Source organism: Pinus tabuliformis, chromosome 7 (assembly GCF_031772625.1).
Source record: "Pinus tabuliformis cultivar Carrire ecotype Pingquan chromosome 7, CPIR1, whole genome shotgun sequence".
Taxonomy (NCBI): Eukaryota; Viridiplantae; Streptophyta; class Pinopsida; order Pinales; family Pinaceae; genus Pinus; species Pinus tabuliformis.
Window position 1 is genome coordinate 347,189,594 of NC_142293.1, and position 15,027 is coordinate 347,204,620.

A 15,027-nucleotide genomic window follows, 5' to 3' on the forward strand; every position below is an offset into this window, starting at 1 on the left:
GTTGGTCCCACTGAAGACTTCTCCAAACACCCAAATTCTGAATGATAACTTCTGCACACTTAAATCTGCTTGTTAGATTAATAGAGATCTAAAAAATGATCATAAAATTATCAAGAAATAGAGATACCTGCTACTTCTATCAAATTAAAATGATATTCTAAAAAACCCAGAAATTTGTGCAAGATACCTGTACACAGATCAATCCTCAAAGGTTATTAACCAGCAAATGCAAATAAAAGTGGCAAAATATTAAGAACAATATTACCACATAAATCTGAAAGAGGAACACCACGATCTAAAACCCTCTAGTCTTTGCGTTTTATTAACCAAAAAAAGTTACAAGAGGTTTCTTAGAGCAAGTACACGATTCAGAAATCGAATGCAAATAATGGAGAGAGGCCTCTCATTTATAGGAAAATTCTCCAACGGCTAGTTGGCTTGATCCCCATCAAAGCAATCTCAATCGTTGATGAAGATCAAATGATTTTTTTATCATCACCATTGAAATAAAATTACTTTTTGAGGAAATTCGAATTTCACTTTTAATTTCCTTTTAATTAACTCAAAAATGATTATTTTGAGTTAATTGCCGCAAAAAGTTGACTTTGACTTAACTACTATGGCCCAAGGGTTCAAAATATCTTGAAATTTTCAATATTCCCTTGACCGGGGACTTCCAAAAATTAAAAATTTTAAAAACCACGAATTTTAAATGTTGGAGAATTTAATTTTTCCTAGGACCTAAATTAATTAAATTTCTGGCTTTAGCATTTTAATTTATTTTAGCCAAAAATTTTAATTAATTGATTCATGAGGGATTATTAATTTTTCCAACCCTCTAATATTTAGCCATGGTGTTTAACTGAGGGACCAAGCACTAAATATTTTTTATATGAAATATTACATTTCTAACCCATGAAGGGGGAACACCTGTTCGTTATAGACCCTCAATAATTACCCATTTCTGCGACACAAAATATGGTCTAGTAGATTAAGTGACTTGTAATAAAATAATCTAACCAAATAGTTAGAATTATTCCCAAATCACTTTTACAGAGACTCGATAAATAACACTAGGACTCATTTAAAATCTCGACGACAAAATCCACCTTAGCTTTGGGGTGAGGCTAGAGGGAAAAACTTTGCTGATCATCCGTGTTTAGAAACACACATGAATCAGTGAGACTAAAAACCTCATAAGATAGAAATCATCATCAGAAAAATAAATTTACCTAGGTTGTTACATACATTTGTCTTACTAGGATCATTTACATTACAAAATGCAGAATGGGTTTACAAAACTCTAGTGTACATATAGTTGATAATGATGAATCTGTGGATCATTTGAGTGCTCGGACACGATGGAAATCCATGCGCGAAAATATGTATAGCTATGGGGTAGTTGACAAGGAGTGGTCAACAAACTGCACACATTCGGGTTCACTCCGTGAGCTCGTGCGAATCTTTACATTCACCTTGCTTGTTTATTGCACTCAAATTTCTGCATGTTGATGTCTAAGTCATGTTTGCGACCGTTTTCTGGTTACGCTCGAAGTCTTTGCTTCGTATGTGTTTGTTGTCTTTGTCATGAAGTCATCTGTCACACTCACACACGGAGTCATATTCACTGTCGCGCAACGTCGTTTCGATCATGAACGATCAATCACGAGTGTCGCACTTGTCGCTTGCATCGTCGATCAATCATGTTGAACATGTGTGTCTGGATGTTTGGTCGTTTCATCGTCAAGTCATGCGAGTGTGTCCGTATGATCACCTATGCATCTTTCAACTGTTCACACACTTAGTCATTTTTGCTGAAGTTATGACAAACAAACTCCTCACTGACAGCTAGACCATCACCCTGCTTTTGACTCGATCGATTGTCAACTAAAACAGCGCAGAAGCACCAAGCTAGTTCTTTTAAGCTGTGTTGCCCGCAAGCAATTCAATCAGCGGTCATGTTGGCCATCCGGACAGTCGACCGAGTATTCATCTCAGAAATTGCACAGTGTTCATGAGCAGACCTCTCGCTGCCCATCAGTCAGCTCAGCTCAGAAATTGTGCAGAGATGATTAGTATGCCGGCCTCCCGGCCTTAATGCAATTTTCCCAGCCAGTAGCAAATTGCTTGTTCCCTCTGGGAATTGCGCAGTTTCTGCTGCCAGTGATTGAGCAGCCAACTGGCAGTTCCCTCTGGGAATTGCGCAGATCTGGCTGCCAGTGACCCCAATAGTCAACTTGCAGTTCCCTCTGGGAATTGCGCAGATCTGGCTGCCAGTCTCGCGTGCAGTTCCCCCAAAAAAATGCACAATCCCTGCCTGTTGACCCCTCATGCAGCCTGGCCCATTCCTCTGGAAATTTGTGCAAATTTGGCTGTCTAGCCCCTGTTGACCGTTCGTTCTGGAAAATGCACAGAGCATGCCTGCCTTGCCTTCCAGCAACCCGGATTGTCCCTCTCGAAATTTGCACAATGTTACCTCCCAGCCGAGCTAGACCTTGCAGTCAGTCACTGTTGACTTAGATTGTCCGTCTCCATCCTTCAGTGACTCTTGCGCAATTTTCATTAGCAGTTTCCCAGAGCCATCATCCCGCATCACAACCTTGCTGCCTCTCCCGGTCACCCGCATCCGAATGATCATGTGTCATGGTAGACTAGGAGGTTTTGGATTTGATGTCGTCTCGTCATGAGTGACTGCAAGTACAGGTACACCAACAAACATGTCAAGACGACGAACGAGATGAACGAAGGGAGCACATGCAGATGGACAAGTTCACCAACGGACGAACGAACGAAGCATGCGAAGCGGACGAACACGACGAACATGCACCTTCGTGAACAAGTGAACTTGTCAAGCCTTCCAACATGAAAGCAAGGAACAACATGCTAGAGCTTCATCAAGCGAACCAAGGACCATCAAAGACTCTGCGCACTTCGCCATGCGGAGGTGAAGCTATGATACACCATGAAGACATCCATCACTCAGCAGCACTGTAGCTCGACATGCACTCCAGTAGCAGCACGAATGTACTAGCATTGTCATGTCAAGTCATGTCGAGTCAAGTCATGAGTCATGTTGCCCACATCTCCACTATGGGCTTGTTGTCAATCAATGTGATGTAACGTGGAAGTCCAAGAGACCCACTTGTTGAACATAGAGTCATGTAAGTCGGAAAGTCATGGAAGTCGAACGATCATGAGGGTAGTCGAATAGCCACAAGGGTCAGTTTCACCCTTAGCTATAAATACCCCCCTCATTTGTACATGAAATGACTTTTCACCTCAGCTCCTCCCACATAGCCAAGAGAGTCTGTAATCTTTTCTTTGAGGAGTAAGTAGTGGCTCCAACGCCTCGTTGATGGGGTTAGTGATGTATGGTGTAACGATGTGTCTTGGAACTTTCGCTAAATTTAGAAGCCTGTTAACAGGCCAACATGTTTTCACACTTGTATTGTATTGGTTGTAAGACTGATATTTAACACTTGTAATGCATGTTGCTTTAACCATGTGTTCTACATTTGAACTGATTCATTTGTTGTGATGCATCATCTATTAATGGAAATGTGTTGTATATGCTATTAACGCTGTCTCCTCCGTGTCGATTGCTCTGCCAGACACCAGACAAACCTTTGACATGAACCTTGCTGTAACAATTGTCGCACTCATCTCAGACTGATCTGTGAGTGCTGTACGTGTTATCTTACCTTGTATGTTGTGACAGTCGCATTCTAGTGGACTGCTTTGCTGGAAGCTGTGCATGTTCCTTTGTGTTGTGTTCCTAGCCGGGTTGGGACTGATCCCTTTCAACTTGGAACTCACCTTCACTCTCTTCCCCTCAAGGTGAAAGAGCCATTGACACAAGTACACTTACATTCACTAGGCATGCGAACCTCACTTCCCAAAGACAAAGCAGACCACTCTCCTGTGCTGACAAGCAAGAGTTGAGGCAAATCCTTAAGATGATGGCAACCAGACCATCATACCGGATGGGACTCCTACACCAAACGGTGTGAGGTCTAGTCGGGACTTCATATCAGGGTGATCCCTTGAATGTTGGCGGGTCTAGCACCGTCAACACGATCAAAATATAATTCCACAAAGGATCCATGTTGACAAAATGGATCAGCCTTAGGTCCACTGTTTATGGATCATTAAGCTCCCTTTGATTTTGTCCAACAATATGTCTTCTTGATCCATCTCAAGGTTGGCCTGCAATCACTGGAGAAAGGGCCTCATACTATAAGCCATTTCCTGCCGTCTTTTACTGTGCACAGCCTTCTTAACAAGCTGAAATTGCTGCCACTAAATGGACACCAAATAATCTGGAGTACACCCATTGTCAAGGAAAAATGGCACGCTGCAGGAACATTATCCATTTGAAAGAGAGGAAATCATTATACCCATGATATCATGAGAGACATATATGTTCTCCGTCCTCCATGTTTGACCTTAACGAAATTAACGCGGGGGCATACAGAGAAAATAAATTAAATTAAACAAGATACAGTAAGGCCGACTTCAACTTTTTGATCCACGCTGTTGAATTCAAAATTTTGGATGACCAGTCATCCAAATGTTGCAACTATTTGGATAAAAGGGCTCCAATTGCTAGCTTTAGTTGAAAGAGGAAAAGCTCCAATTTACACCCATCCTGTAAAATTCACAATTTGGACGACTGAACTTCCAAATGGAATTAAGCCAAAGAAATTGAGAGATAAATCCAATTTGTCTTCTTGGCATAATGTTATGTAATATTCTGAACAAATAAAATTTAAAGAGTTTCAGAACAGTAATATTCCTTTTCATTTTTTAATTAGGATTTCCGGGAAAATGCTTCAGAGAATTTTACCACAAATTTCTTTATTGAACTAACACAATTTAGTACAAGAAAAATTTGGCACAAAATAAACCTAGAAATTCTTCAACACAAAATACACAAGAAATAGCAGCAAACTTGGCTAGATTCAGCCCTATTATATTAATATGAGACCCTGTTACAGCAGCAGCAATGGCTGACAATAGCTCCTCAAATCACTAGAGATATAGTCCAAATAGGAGATCTATGTGATCTGCTCATAATGCTGAAGCTCCATGAGATTTCTGATTGAAACCTCCTCAATAGTGGGTTGGGTTTTTGTCCAACTCACACAAGGAACCCAAGGGTTTTTGTTCTGGGGCTTTCTGAAGCTGAGAACCATGTTCCTAAAACTGTTTCAATAAGAAAATACTCCAATCCAAGATATTCCAAATGATCTGCTTCCCCTCGTTTTAAGGACTTGATGGATAGCTCTCCAACCTTCTAGAAGTACTTTATTTTATTATTTTATTCTTACTCTAGAAGTTTCTCCTTTTTATTTTATTTAAGTACTTTTATTTTATTTTATTTGTCATTTTTCCCCTTCTGGCCCTTTTTCTCAATTAAGCAATTTTCCCTCTTTTATTTAATAAAGTGACTAATTAAAGTCACTTTGAATCTTAGGAAATGTTTAATTGGCCACCATGCTTCCTCTAGCCATTGAAAGTCACTTTTCACCATCCTATCCTATAGATCTCTTCATTCCAATTCCAACGAGCTATTACACTAAGGTGTTTCTACAAATAATCCTCCCAAATGATACCTTTAGCATATTTAATTAAAGTATGCCGATAATAACCCCATTTTGTGGGTATCATCAGAATGTAACTGAACCAAGGACGAACTGTGCGAAATAGACCCTGATGATGAAATATAGTGAGCAAACCCTGTCAGACCCCATAAAACTCGTCCAAAACCCTTCGTGCCCAATGATGATGTAATTCTCACCATTGTGACATGGTTGTCACACACCTTGGAAATCCACATTAACTGCATCACAAGGGAAACTGAAAATGGGGACATTACAAATCCTCCTGTCCCAAGATTGCTTGTTCTCAAACAATCCACATCTGTCAACTGTAAAAGTGTCTACACACCAATACCTGGATCCCATATGTACCATTGTACCACATCATGCTTGCATGCTACCCAATCATATATGGATCCCTCGATACCTAGATCAAACAAAACTCTGGCTCATCTGCCACTAATAGATCCACCTTAATACCAATGTCACCATGGCCAATCATCATCGCCCATGCCCCATGGCTCCCACTGTGCTCTGTCTCTGGCTATAGACGCTGCTCCATCAATAAAATACCAACTCATAATCTCTTGCCAATCCATCCTCTGACATGGATCTTGTGCATAAATGCCCGCATAAGAAGCAATCCCACCATGTTGATGCTGTACCATTTTGATTTTGACTAGGATGCTCCTAAACTGTTGGCCCATCGCTCGATCCTGGCCAACTTGTAAGAACCATCTGGAAGGCTCTGCGCCTTCCTCCTGATACCAAATCTCCTTCCCACTATGACCTAATAGTGCCACAAGACTTGTCTATGTACACCTGAAGCGGGCTACTCTGAAACTCCCAAGTATTTTAGCTGTTCACTAATACTAGAAAGCTTGGCAACTTTCTTAACATGCCTAACTCTAAGGACCTCAAGATCACTGATCTATTGCAAGATAGTGCCTCAGAGTGTTTGGGCCTTTTTTTTTGTCGCCATCAGTGTTGCGGGGGAGCGCCCCCCCCCGCGATCCCCGCTTCCAATCCGCGCTCCGGGTGGGAGCAACTCGGGAGCGCGCTCCCTAAAAGATTTTTCACTCCCTACCTTTTCGGGAGCGTTTTGCCTTTTTTTTTGTAGTAATGTTTGAAATGCAATTTTTTTTGAAAGAAACAAATAATTTTTGAGTGGGGTAGCTTAATGATCAAGTCTAGGCCCTAGTATTGATATGCTATTCATGGTAATGTTAAATTCTTAAAGTAAAAGTGACATTCTCCTTAATCTTCATTTTCATCCTTTTACTTAAATTTTTAACATCACCATGAAATGATTCAGGATGTTTGAGAGTGGTTCCGGCCTCATTGGATTTCATATGGAGAAAGTAGAATTTTAGATTTCATTCAAAATCCAGCGGACTTATCAGTTTTTCAGGATTTCAGGATTGGGGGATTGCAATGTTTCCCTTGAATTTTGTCATGTATTAGGGTATGGAACTCGTATTTAATCAAGAGCACCAATCCCTCTATGTATCTTGATGTTAGTGACACTGGTTGTCGAACTCCTCTATCATGACCCTCCTAAAAATGTACGCATCACTCAAACAAAATCTTGACTTGACATGCAATGCTTGTTTTATCTTATGTTAATGCTTAGAGGGTGATATTAATGACAAAGATCCATATACAGATACAAAGGTAATGACAAAGATACCTCTGGATATTAATGCTTAGAGGATGATATTAATGACAAAGATCCCTATACAGATACAAAGGTAATGACAAAGATACCTCTGGATATTAATGCAAAGAGGGTGATATGAATGACAAAGATCTTGATTTTCCAACAAGATGAAAAAATTAGACATTTCTCGTGGTGCAAGAGGCCCAAGCATAAGAAATAGATAATAGATTTACTTCTCTTTTCTAGTTTCTAGTAGATTTTATAACTATTGACTCTTTCATATCTATTCTGATATTTTTTTAAACAATATATGACAATTTAAGTTTGAAGTTGGCAATTATAACTCATTAGTAATGAATTATGAATATGATGCTTCATGAAAGTTGAAAGCTGTTTCATTTCATGTTAGATATTATTTGTTGTAATGGTTACACTTAGCTTACAAGTACAACTTTGGTGATCAATGATGATAAATGTTATATATTGAATTTTGAAAGCTTGAAACTTTAAGATTGATGAATCATGAGTCTCAATATGTTGTATGTTACTATGTTATTAACTTGTGGACGTGGTTGATGAAGATTATAACTTCTAGATGATTGTTGTTATATGGTTCAATCTATGTTTTTTTATGTTTTTTATATCTAATTCATTATTCTACATGTTTTTGTTGACATATATGTATCAAAATATAAAAAATATATATATATATAAAAAACGCTCCGGGATTCGCTCCCAAATTGGGAGCTTTTGAAAATGTCGCTCCCGCTCCCGTTTTCGCTCCCGCTCCCCGCTTTCGCTCCCGCTCCCAAGTAACATTGGTCGCCATAAAATCTATCCTGAGATGCTCCAACTCTCTTTGGCAGCTATTGTCTGAAAGTCCTGAAGCCTCTACTGGAACTTGCACCTCATCAATAGCTGGTCCCAAATATGGGTGCTCAACTCTCTTGACCATGGCTCCAACTTCAGCCTTCAACATGCTCTCGAAATGTGATTCATAATGCACACTGTCATGTTCCTCATGGCCTTTCACCTCTGAGTCCTCTTCATGCTAGATCATCACTAGTGGCTCATCCTTAAGTCTCCCTGAATGTCCTCTCCTTGGCCTTCCCCACACATGGGATCAATCTGCTGCTCATCATTTGGATGCATGGATGAACTGCTGCTAACGTCTTCACATGGTCGCTCGTGCTCCTTAATGGTATTCTCATGAAGACTAATGGACTCAACATTGGTAGAAGAACTCATCTCACTCTCATCAAAATGATCAGAAGGAATCTCCTGTTCTACCCCTGTCATTTCGTCCATTTTACCTGAGCATGAGTGATAAGACTCCCAAGGCCCCTTGCAATTGAAGCAAAGATTTGTCCTCTTTAATTCATTCTTGTGCTTGTTTTGAACCTTTGCATCTTTGTTCTCACCAAAACGTTTCAAATGATTAGATGGGCAGATTTGTTCTTTCATTCTTATCAATTCATCCTTGGTCAGCTTCCTTTTGAACAGTTTCTTGTTTTGCTCAACCAACCTTTCGGCTAGTTCATAAGCGACAGGTGATACAACCCATTCCTTCCTCTAAATGGCCAATAATCTGTACTGCAGCCTCTTGCAAATGACATCATGGTTATTCATGAATCATAACTTCAACCATGATTTCTAAAATCTTGAGCCTCTTTCCGCAGGTAGGACCCACGATGTCATGCAACCCCTGAAAACTTTCTTCTATTAGTTGGAAAATCTTATGTCATCATTGTAAGGAGATATAGGTGAAGTTATCCTTATGATCTGAGATAGGAGGCAACAATAATTCTGATTGCCTCACAAGGGTGTTCCAAGAATTTCTGTTTTATCAAGGCAAGCATTGTTGGTTTTAGGGCCCAATTTAAAATCCTCAAATCTGATCGGTTCACTTTGGAAGGTTGTGAGTCTATTTTTCTCTAGATTAATGAGGGCTTTCTCGGTCACCTTCATGATCTTCAAATATGACCCAAGTGCAAAGAGAAAATTTCCTACCTCCTGTTCTTTTTGCAGATCCCTCAACTGCTCTAGCTGTAGAATAGCATGGACTCCTCTTGAGAAGGGTCTGTTGTTCTGTTTTGTTCTTTGGTCGAAAGAAACATTGCAATCTAAAGAACCAACTGATGTCTTGAACTGTTGTTGATTCCATCTTCTTAAGTTATTCAGGGTATTTCTGAGGTCTTATAGAGTATTTTCAATACCCATCCTTCCTGTTCTTCCTGCAAATTCTCTTCTCTGTAACAAAACACATTAGCTAACAGCCATACATCAAACCCTAGTACAACCAACTAGCACCGAAAACACTCAACAACAACAACATCATCATACATCCTTTGCTAATCAAATCTGCCCTCACACACACTATCACAAATCTCACAACAAAAATGATACATGAGATGACTGACAAATACAAGGCTGGCTAAAAGTACTCTGGCAGTATACAACTCAATAAGTGCTCTCAATGTCAGATTCAGATGGACAGGACAATAACACCATAAAGCAACATATTAAGCCATGGCATCAATATACTAGACTTTTTGATACTCAGCCATACAACATTCTCACAGCTACATCTAGCTCTTGCTCAGCCATCATCAAGATTTGGTCAATACAACGTGTCATCAATCAACATGACATAGTACCTCTCTAACAAATTCACCATGGTAGCCCCTGCAACAAATCTGACTCAACATTTACAAGGCTTCAGTAGGTAAATAAGATACATGACATTGGTAGAAAGACTGCATTAAACTCAGCCATATAACACCTCTAATACTGATCTCTAACCCCTGCAATCATAAACACTGTTAGGCATATGAATATACAACTACAAGTCTGTCCTCTAATATCCATGCATCTAGCCACTTGAACTCAGATCCAATGCAGCTTTGTCTTCACAAAAATGCAGACAACTTCAACAATCAATTACAGGGGTATTTCTCAAGCTCCATTACGTACTCCTTTGGTCACTATACTCTGTCATTTGATCTACAAATAACCAAACCAACTAGCTTATTAGGAATACTACTCAGGCAGCGCAATGCACACACTAGCGTATTCTACTTTTGGCATCATGTGTACAAGATATCATTACTCTGCCACAAATCTATTACATTGGGTTCGATCCATTAAAAACTCTGAAATTAAACCTGATCACACCTCTGTCACAATATCTGCTACAACATCCTTTTTAACTCATCCATGTGCTCAGTTTCTGGTTAAATCACACTATTTAGGTGATACTCTGCCCATGCAGACTTCATACTAGAGCATATGCACTAAATGGTCACAATCTTACCTCACGCATACTTCCCAAATCAAGTAACCTTCAAATGATCCAATGCTTGACATTTATAAATTATTTGCCCAACAATCAATTAACTCCACAGACTAGATCCCAGCCACTTCAACATTAATTTTGTTTTCATTGAACAGGGACCAAGTGCAAAATATGAATCCAACGATCAATGCGTTTACACAGGTTTGGAGAACTGTCGACCTCTGTGCACTGTCAAAGATACATCAGCTTCGGATCTCGCCAATGAGGTTCGTCACTTTGTTACTCCGCACACTCCTCAGAAACGGATTCGTTCTGCAAGTAGACTCTACCTATCAAATTAGATAACTCGGCCCCTTCTATTATTGTTCTTTGTTACGACAACTCGTCTCTACTAACCCAATAAATAACCTCAGCTACATGAATTGATAAAGGAATAACTCGGCCTGCCAAGAGTGAATAATTCGTTCTCCAAATATATCAACAAATCCGGCCTTCCAAGCAACTCGATTTTCTTAACAAACCAGGAGCAACCCAGCCCTCCAATAAATGACATACTTGGGTCGGGTCGTGTCGTGTGAGGGTGCCCAGGGCGGGTCGGGTTGGGTCGTGTGGAGGCGCCCAGGGCAGGTCGTGTGAGGGCGCACAGGGCGGGTTGGGTATCCAAAATGATCATGAACCAAATGAAGAACTTGGCCTATAGGTGGCAATTTGACTTCTGGGAGATGTATGAAAAAATCAGCCTGAATTAATGACTGCTTTTTGAAAAAAAATGAAGAGATCATCCTCCTCAAGAAGATGGATTTGGCCCTCAAAAAATTTAAGCAATAAAGCCTCCAAGAAGTGGACAACTCAGCCTCTTGAGAAATATTGAAGCTCAACAATGAATTTGAAGTGGTTCGCTCTTCAACAATAGCTCCGGTGATTAAATATCACTCAATCCACAGGAAGATCTTGGCCCATAAAAGATGCAATTGGCCTCCACAAAATCAAGGTAATTTTGCCTTCTAGCCTGATGTTATTTGGCCTATGAAATGAAGAAGAATTCGGTCCTCCCCTAATGATGTAATCGTCCTTCAATAGAGAATGATTTTCGGCCTTCTGCAATTGTATACGACCCCTTTGAACTCAGACTGAGGAAATACACAAACTCGGCCGCACGAACTCGACCTGGCTCGACAATGGCAACATCAAGCCCATAAAATTCATAGATGCAAACTCTTGCAAGGAAATTAGTTTGCCACGAACACTTCGAATCCAAGCACTAATAAAATTTCCCCTTAAACCCTCAAGCTGGTAGGAAACCAGCTCTGATACCACTGTAATGTTCCGAATGGATAAAATTTAGAGTTTTGGAACACTATAATATTCCTCTTTATTTTTAATTAGGATTTATGGGAAAATGCTTCAGAAAATTTTGCCACAAATTTCTTAATAGAAATAACACAATTTAGTGCAAGAAAAATTTGGCACAAAATAAACCCAGAAATTCTTCAACACAAAATACACAAGAAATAGCCACAAACTCTTAGATTCAACCTTATTATATTTATATGAGAACCTGTTACAGTGGCAGCAATGGCTAACAATAGCTCCTCAAATCACTAGAGATGTAGCCCAACTTGGAGATCTGTGTGATCCCCACTCCAATCTGCTGATAACACTGAAGCTTTGCAAGATTTCTGACTGAAATAGTGGGTTGGGTTTTTGTCCAACTCACACAAGGAACCCAAGGGTTTTCATCTTAGGTTTTTTTGAAGCTGATAACCACTTCCCCAAAAACCTTTTCAACAAGAAAATATTCCAATTCAGGATATCCCAAATGATCTGCTTCCCCTCCTTTTAAAGACTCAATGGATAGCTCTCCAACCTTCTAGAAGTTCTTTATTTTATTATTTTATTCTCACTCTAGAAGTTTCTTCTTTTTACTTTATTTAAGTGACTTTTATTTTATTTTATTTAAGTCACTTTTCCCCTTCTAGCTTCTTCTCAATTAAGCACTTTTCTCCTCTTTTATTTAATAAAGTGACTAATTAAAGTCACTTTTAATTTTGGGAAATGATTAATCGGCCATCATGCTTCCTCCAGCCACTGGAAGTCACTTTTCACCATCCTACCTTGTAGATCTCTTCATTCAAGTTCCAACAAGCTATTACACTAAGGTATTGCTCCAAATAGTCCCTCCAAATGACACCTTTAGTGTATATAATTAAAGTACGCTGATAATAACCCCGTTTTATGGGAATCATTGAAATGCAATGAAACCAAGAACGTATTGTGCGAAACTGACCCTGGTGTTGAAATATAGTGAGCAAACCCCATCGGACCCCATAAAACTCCTCCAAAACCCTTAGGGTCCATTGATGATGTAATTGTCACTCCTGTGACCTGGTTGTCACAGACCTTGGAAATCCATCCTAACTGCATCATAAGGAAAACTGAAAATGGGGGATTACATGGTATTTGTTACATCTTTATGACCTCAATGAAGTGATTTTTTTTTTCTTGATCATGTTAATCTATTTGCCTAAGCTTTCCCACATTTATTTTCAACGCTTCAATAAAACTAAAAGGCTTTGATAATGTTGATGGTCCCACCAAGAGGGCTATGAAAAAATGGAACATTTACTGGGTGTATGGTGAGATTACAATGTTAAAATCTGCCAATTAAAATTAACGTTTTTGTTCTTTCAATATTTTCTGTGCATACTTGTGTGTTTCTAAGGTATGACGGTATATGATTTGAATTTATGAATTCTTGTTGCCCCCTTACATTTAAGGATGCATCTGGTATATTATTTTCTGTACCTTGGGAAAGCTGTGCTTAGTGTTATCTTATATGTATTTGTTTATTCATGCTTGGCATCTTCATCGTTGTTTAAGATATGAAAGTAAGCATCTTAATCTGTCTATAACTAGAGTAGAAACTAACTTTTTTCTAATCATAAATATTGTTTTCAACTAATCAACCAATGAGCATGAGAATAGGAGTCCATAAGATTACTGACTTTCTATTTTATTTTATTTGTGCAGATTTGATTTCGAATCCATCTGTAACACAACTGTCATCTAAAGAGGTTAGTGATGTGGACAGTTAAGTTGTAATGATCTAATGCATGATTTGGGTGTACTGGCGGGCACTTTTTACTTCTCATTTCATGTGCTTAGTTCTTTGTTGGAAGAAGAATTAGGCACTTGGTGTTCTTGCATTCTTCTTATGCACTGGTTTTATAACTCTTTTGCAGGGTGAACATACACTTGGGTCCTCAACAGTGTCTAACACACCAGAAGCTACTCCACCTCATTTAAATTCATTGAGCTTTTCCTCAAAAAGGTCCAGAAGTCAGCCTCCTTCATGCCGTCGTTCAATTGGAAGCGGTTTGTTTTTCTCAAGGCATCCACACCATTCTTCCAGGCACTCATTATCCAGGCAAATTTCAGATAGCCGAATTCATGCACGAAGTGTATCAAATAGTAGCCCTGTGCCATTGCAGGAAGGAAGGCATTCCTTTAAGTTATCTGGTAGTAGTGGTGATTCAACAGTTGGATTCCATGGAGGAGCTTCTGATTGGTGGTCTATGCAGACATTTTCAGATCTGGTGGCTTCCTCTAGGAGAGCACGACTGTGGTGGATGGATGCTAGCAGCCCTTCTGATTTTCGATGGGCTTCTAATAAAGAAAGCATGGATAGAGTTATGGTGGAAGCTGAAAGGATAAGGGCCAGTAGTTCTGAAACTGCATCCCTGTCATTTCATGTGGATCTACAAACATGTGGCATATGTTCAAAGCTTTTAACACAAAGGTCACCATGGAGTGCTCAGAAAATGGTAGCTAGTAATGATCTTTCTGTTACTGCGGTACTGGTCTGTGGGCATGTCTACCATGCAGAATGCTTGGAGCAGATTACTCCTGAAAAGTGTTGTCAGGATCCTCCTTGTCCTGTATGTGTTGAATGTGAAAATATGGTTTCAAGACAGCAGAAATCAGTAGAGCAGGTTACGGGCCACAAAAATGGTTCAAGAGTCTCTGCATTGCACGGTCAATTTTCAAGAAACAAACTATCTAGAATCGGTGTTGCAAATGATGATATCCCAGTGTCTGAAACTTTGGCAGGCTTCCAATCATCTTCTACAAAGGATTGCCTGTTTGGTGATGGTGTGAGGTCAAGTTCCAGTGATAAAGGATTCTTCAGTAAATCCTTCTCAAAAAAACATTTTTTATTTAGAGGAAAATCAGTCAAAAATGTTGTCCCAAGCAACCATGTGCATAAGAAGGGATTTTGGGGGAAGCAATAATGTGCACGGCATCAAATTACTTCATTCTAAGAATGTAAGTTAAGCTTTTTCATGTTATAGTGCAGCTTAGGATTGACTTGTGAAGTTATCAGATGGAAGTATGATTTATCTTTCGTATCTTGTTTGAATGCTTGAGTGGTGCACAAGCTTGCTTTGAATCATGCTGAAATTCTAACAAAT

General features: G+C 39.5%; 1 protein-coding gene across 11 annotated transcripts in view; it reads left to right on the forward strand.

Moving 5' to 3' along the window:
- LOC149247375 (uncharacterized) overlaps positions 1 to 15,027 on the forward strand; it is a 53,941-nt gene that overhangs the window by 37,757 nt on the left and 1,157 nt on the right. For all 11 annotated transcript variants that reach the window (XM_089458197.1, XM_089458188.1, XM_089458191.1 and 8 more), the window contains exons 4-5: positions 13,586 to 13,629; positions 13,798 to 14,881. In XM_089458197.1, coding sequence (XP_089314323.1) covers positions 13,586 to 13,629; positions 13,798 to 14,847 — 1,094 coding nt within the window. In that variant the 3' untranslated portion in view covers positions 14,848 to 14,881. The remainder of the gene's footprint in view (positions 1 to 13,585; positions 13,630 to 13,797; positions 14,882 to 15,027) is intronic.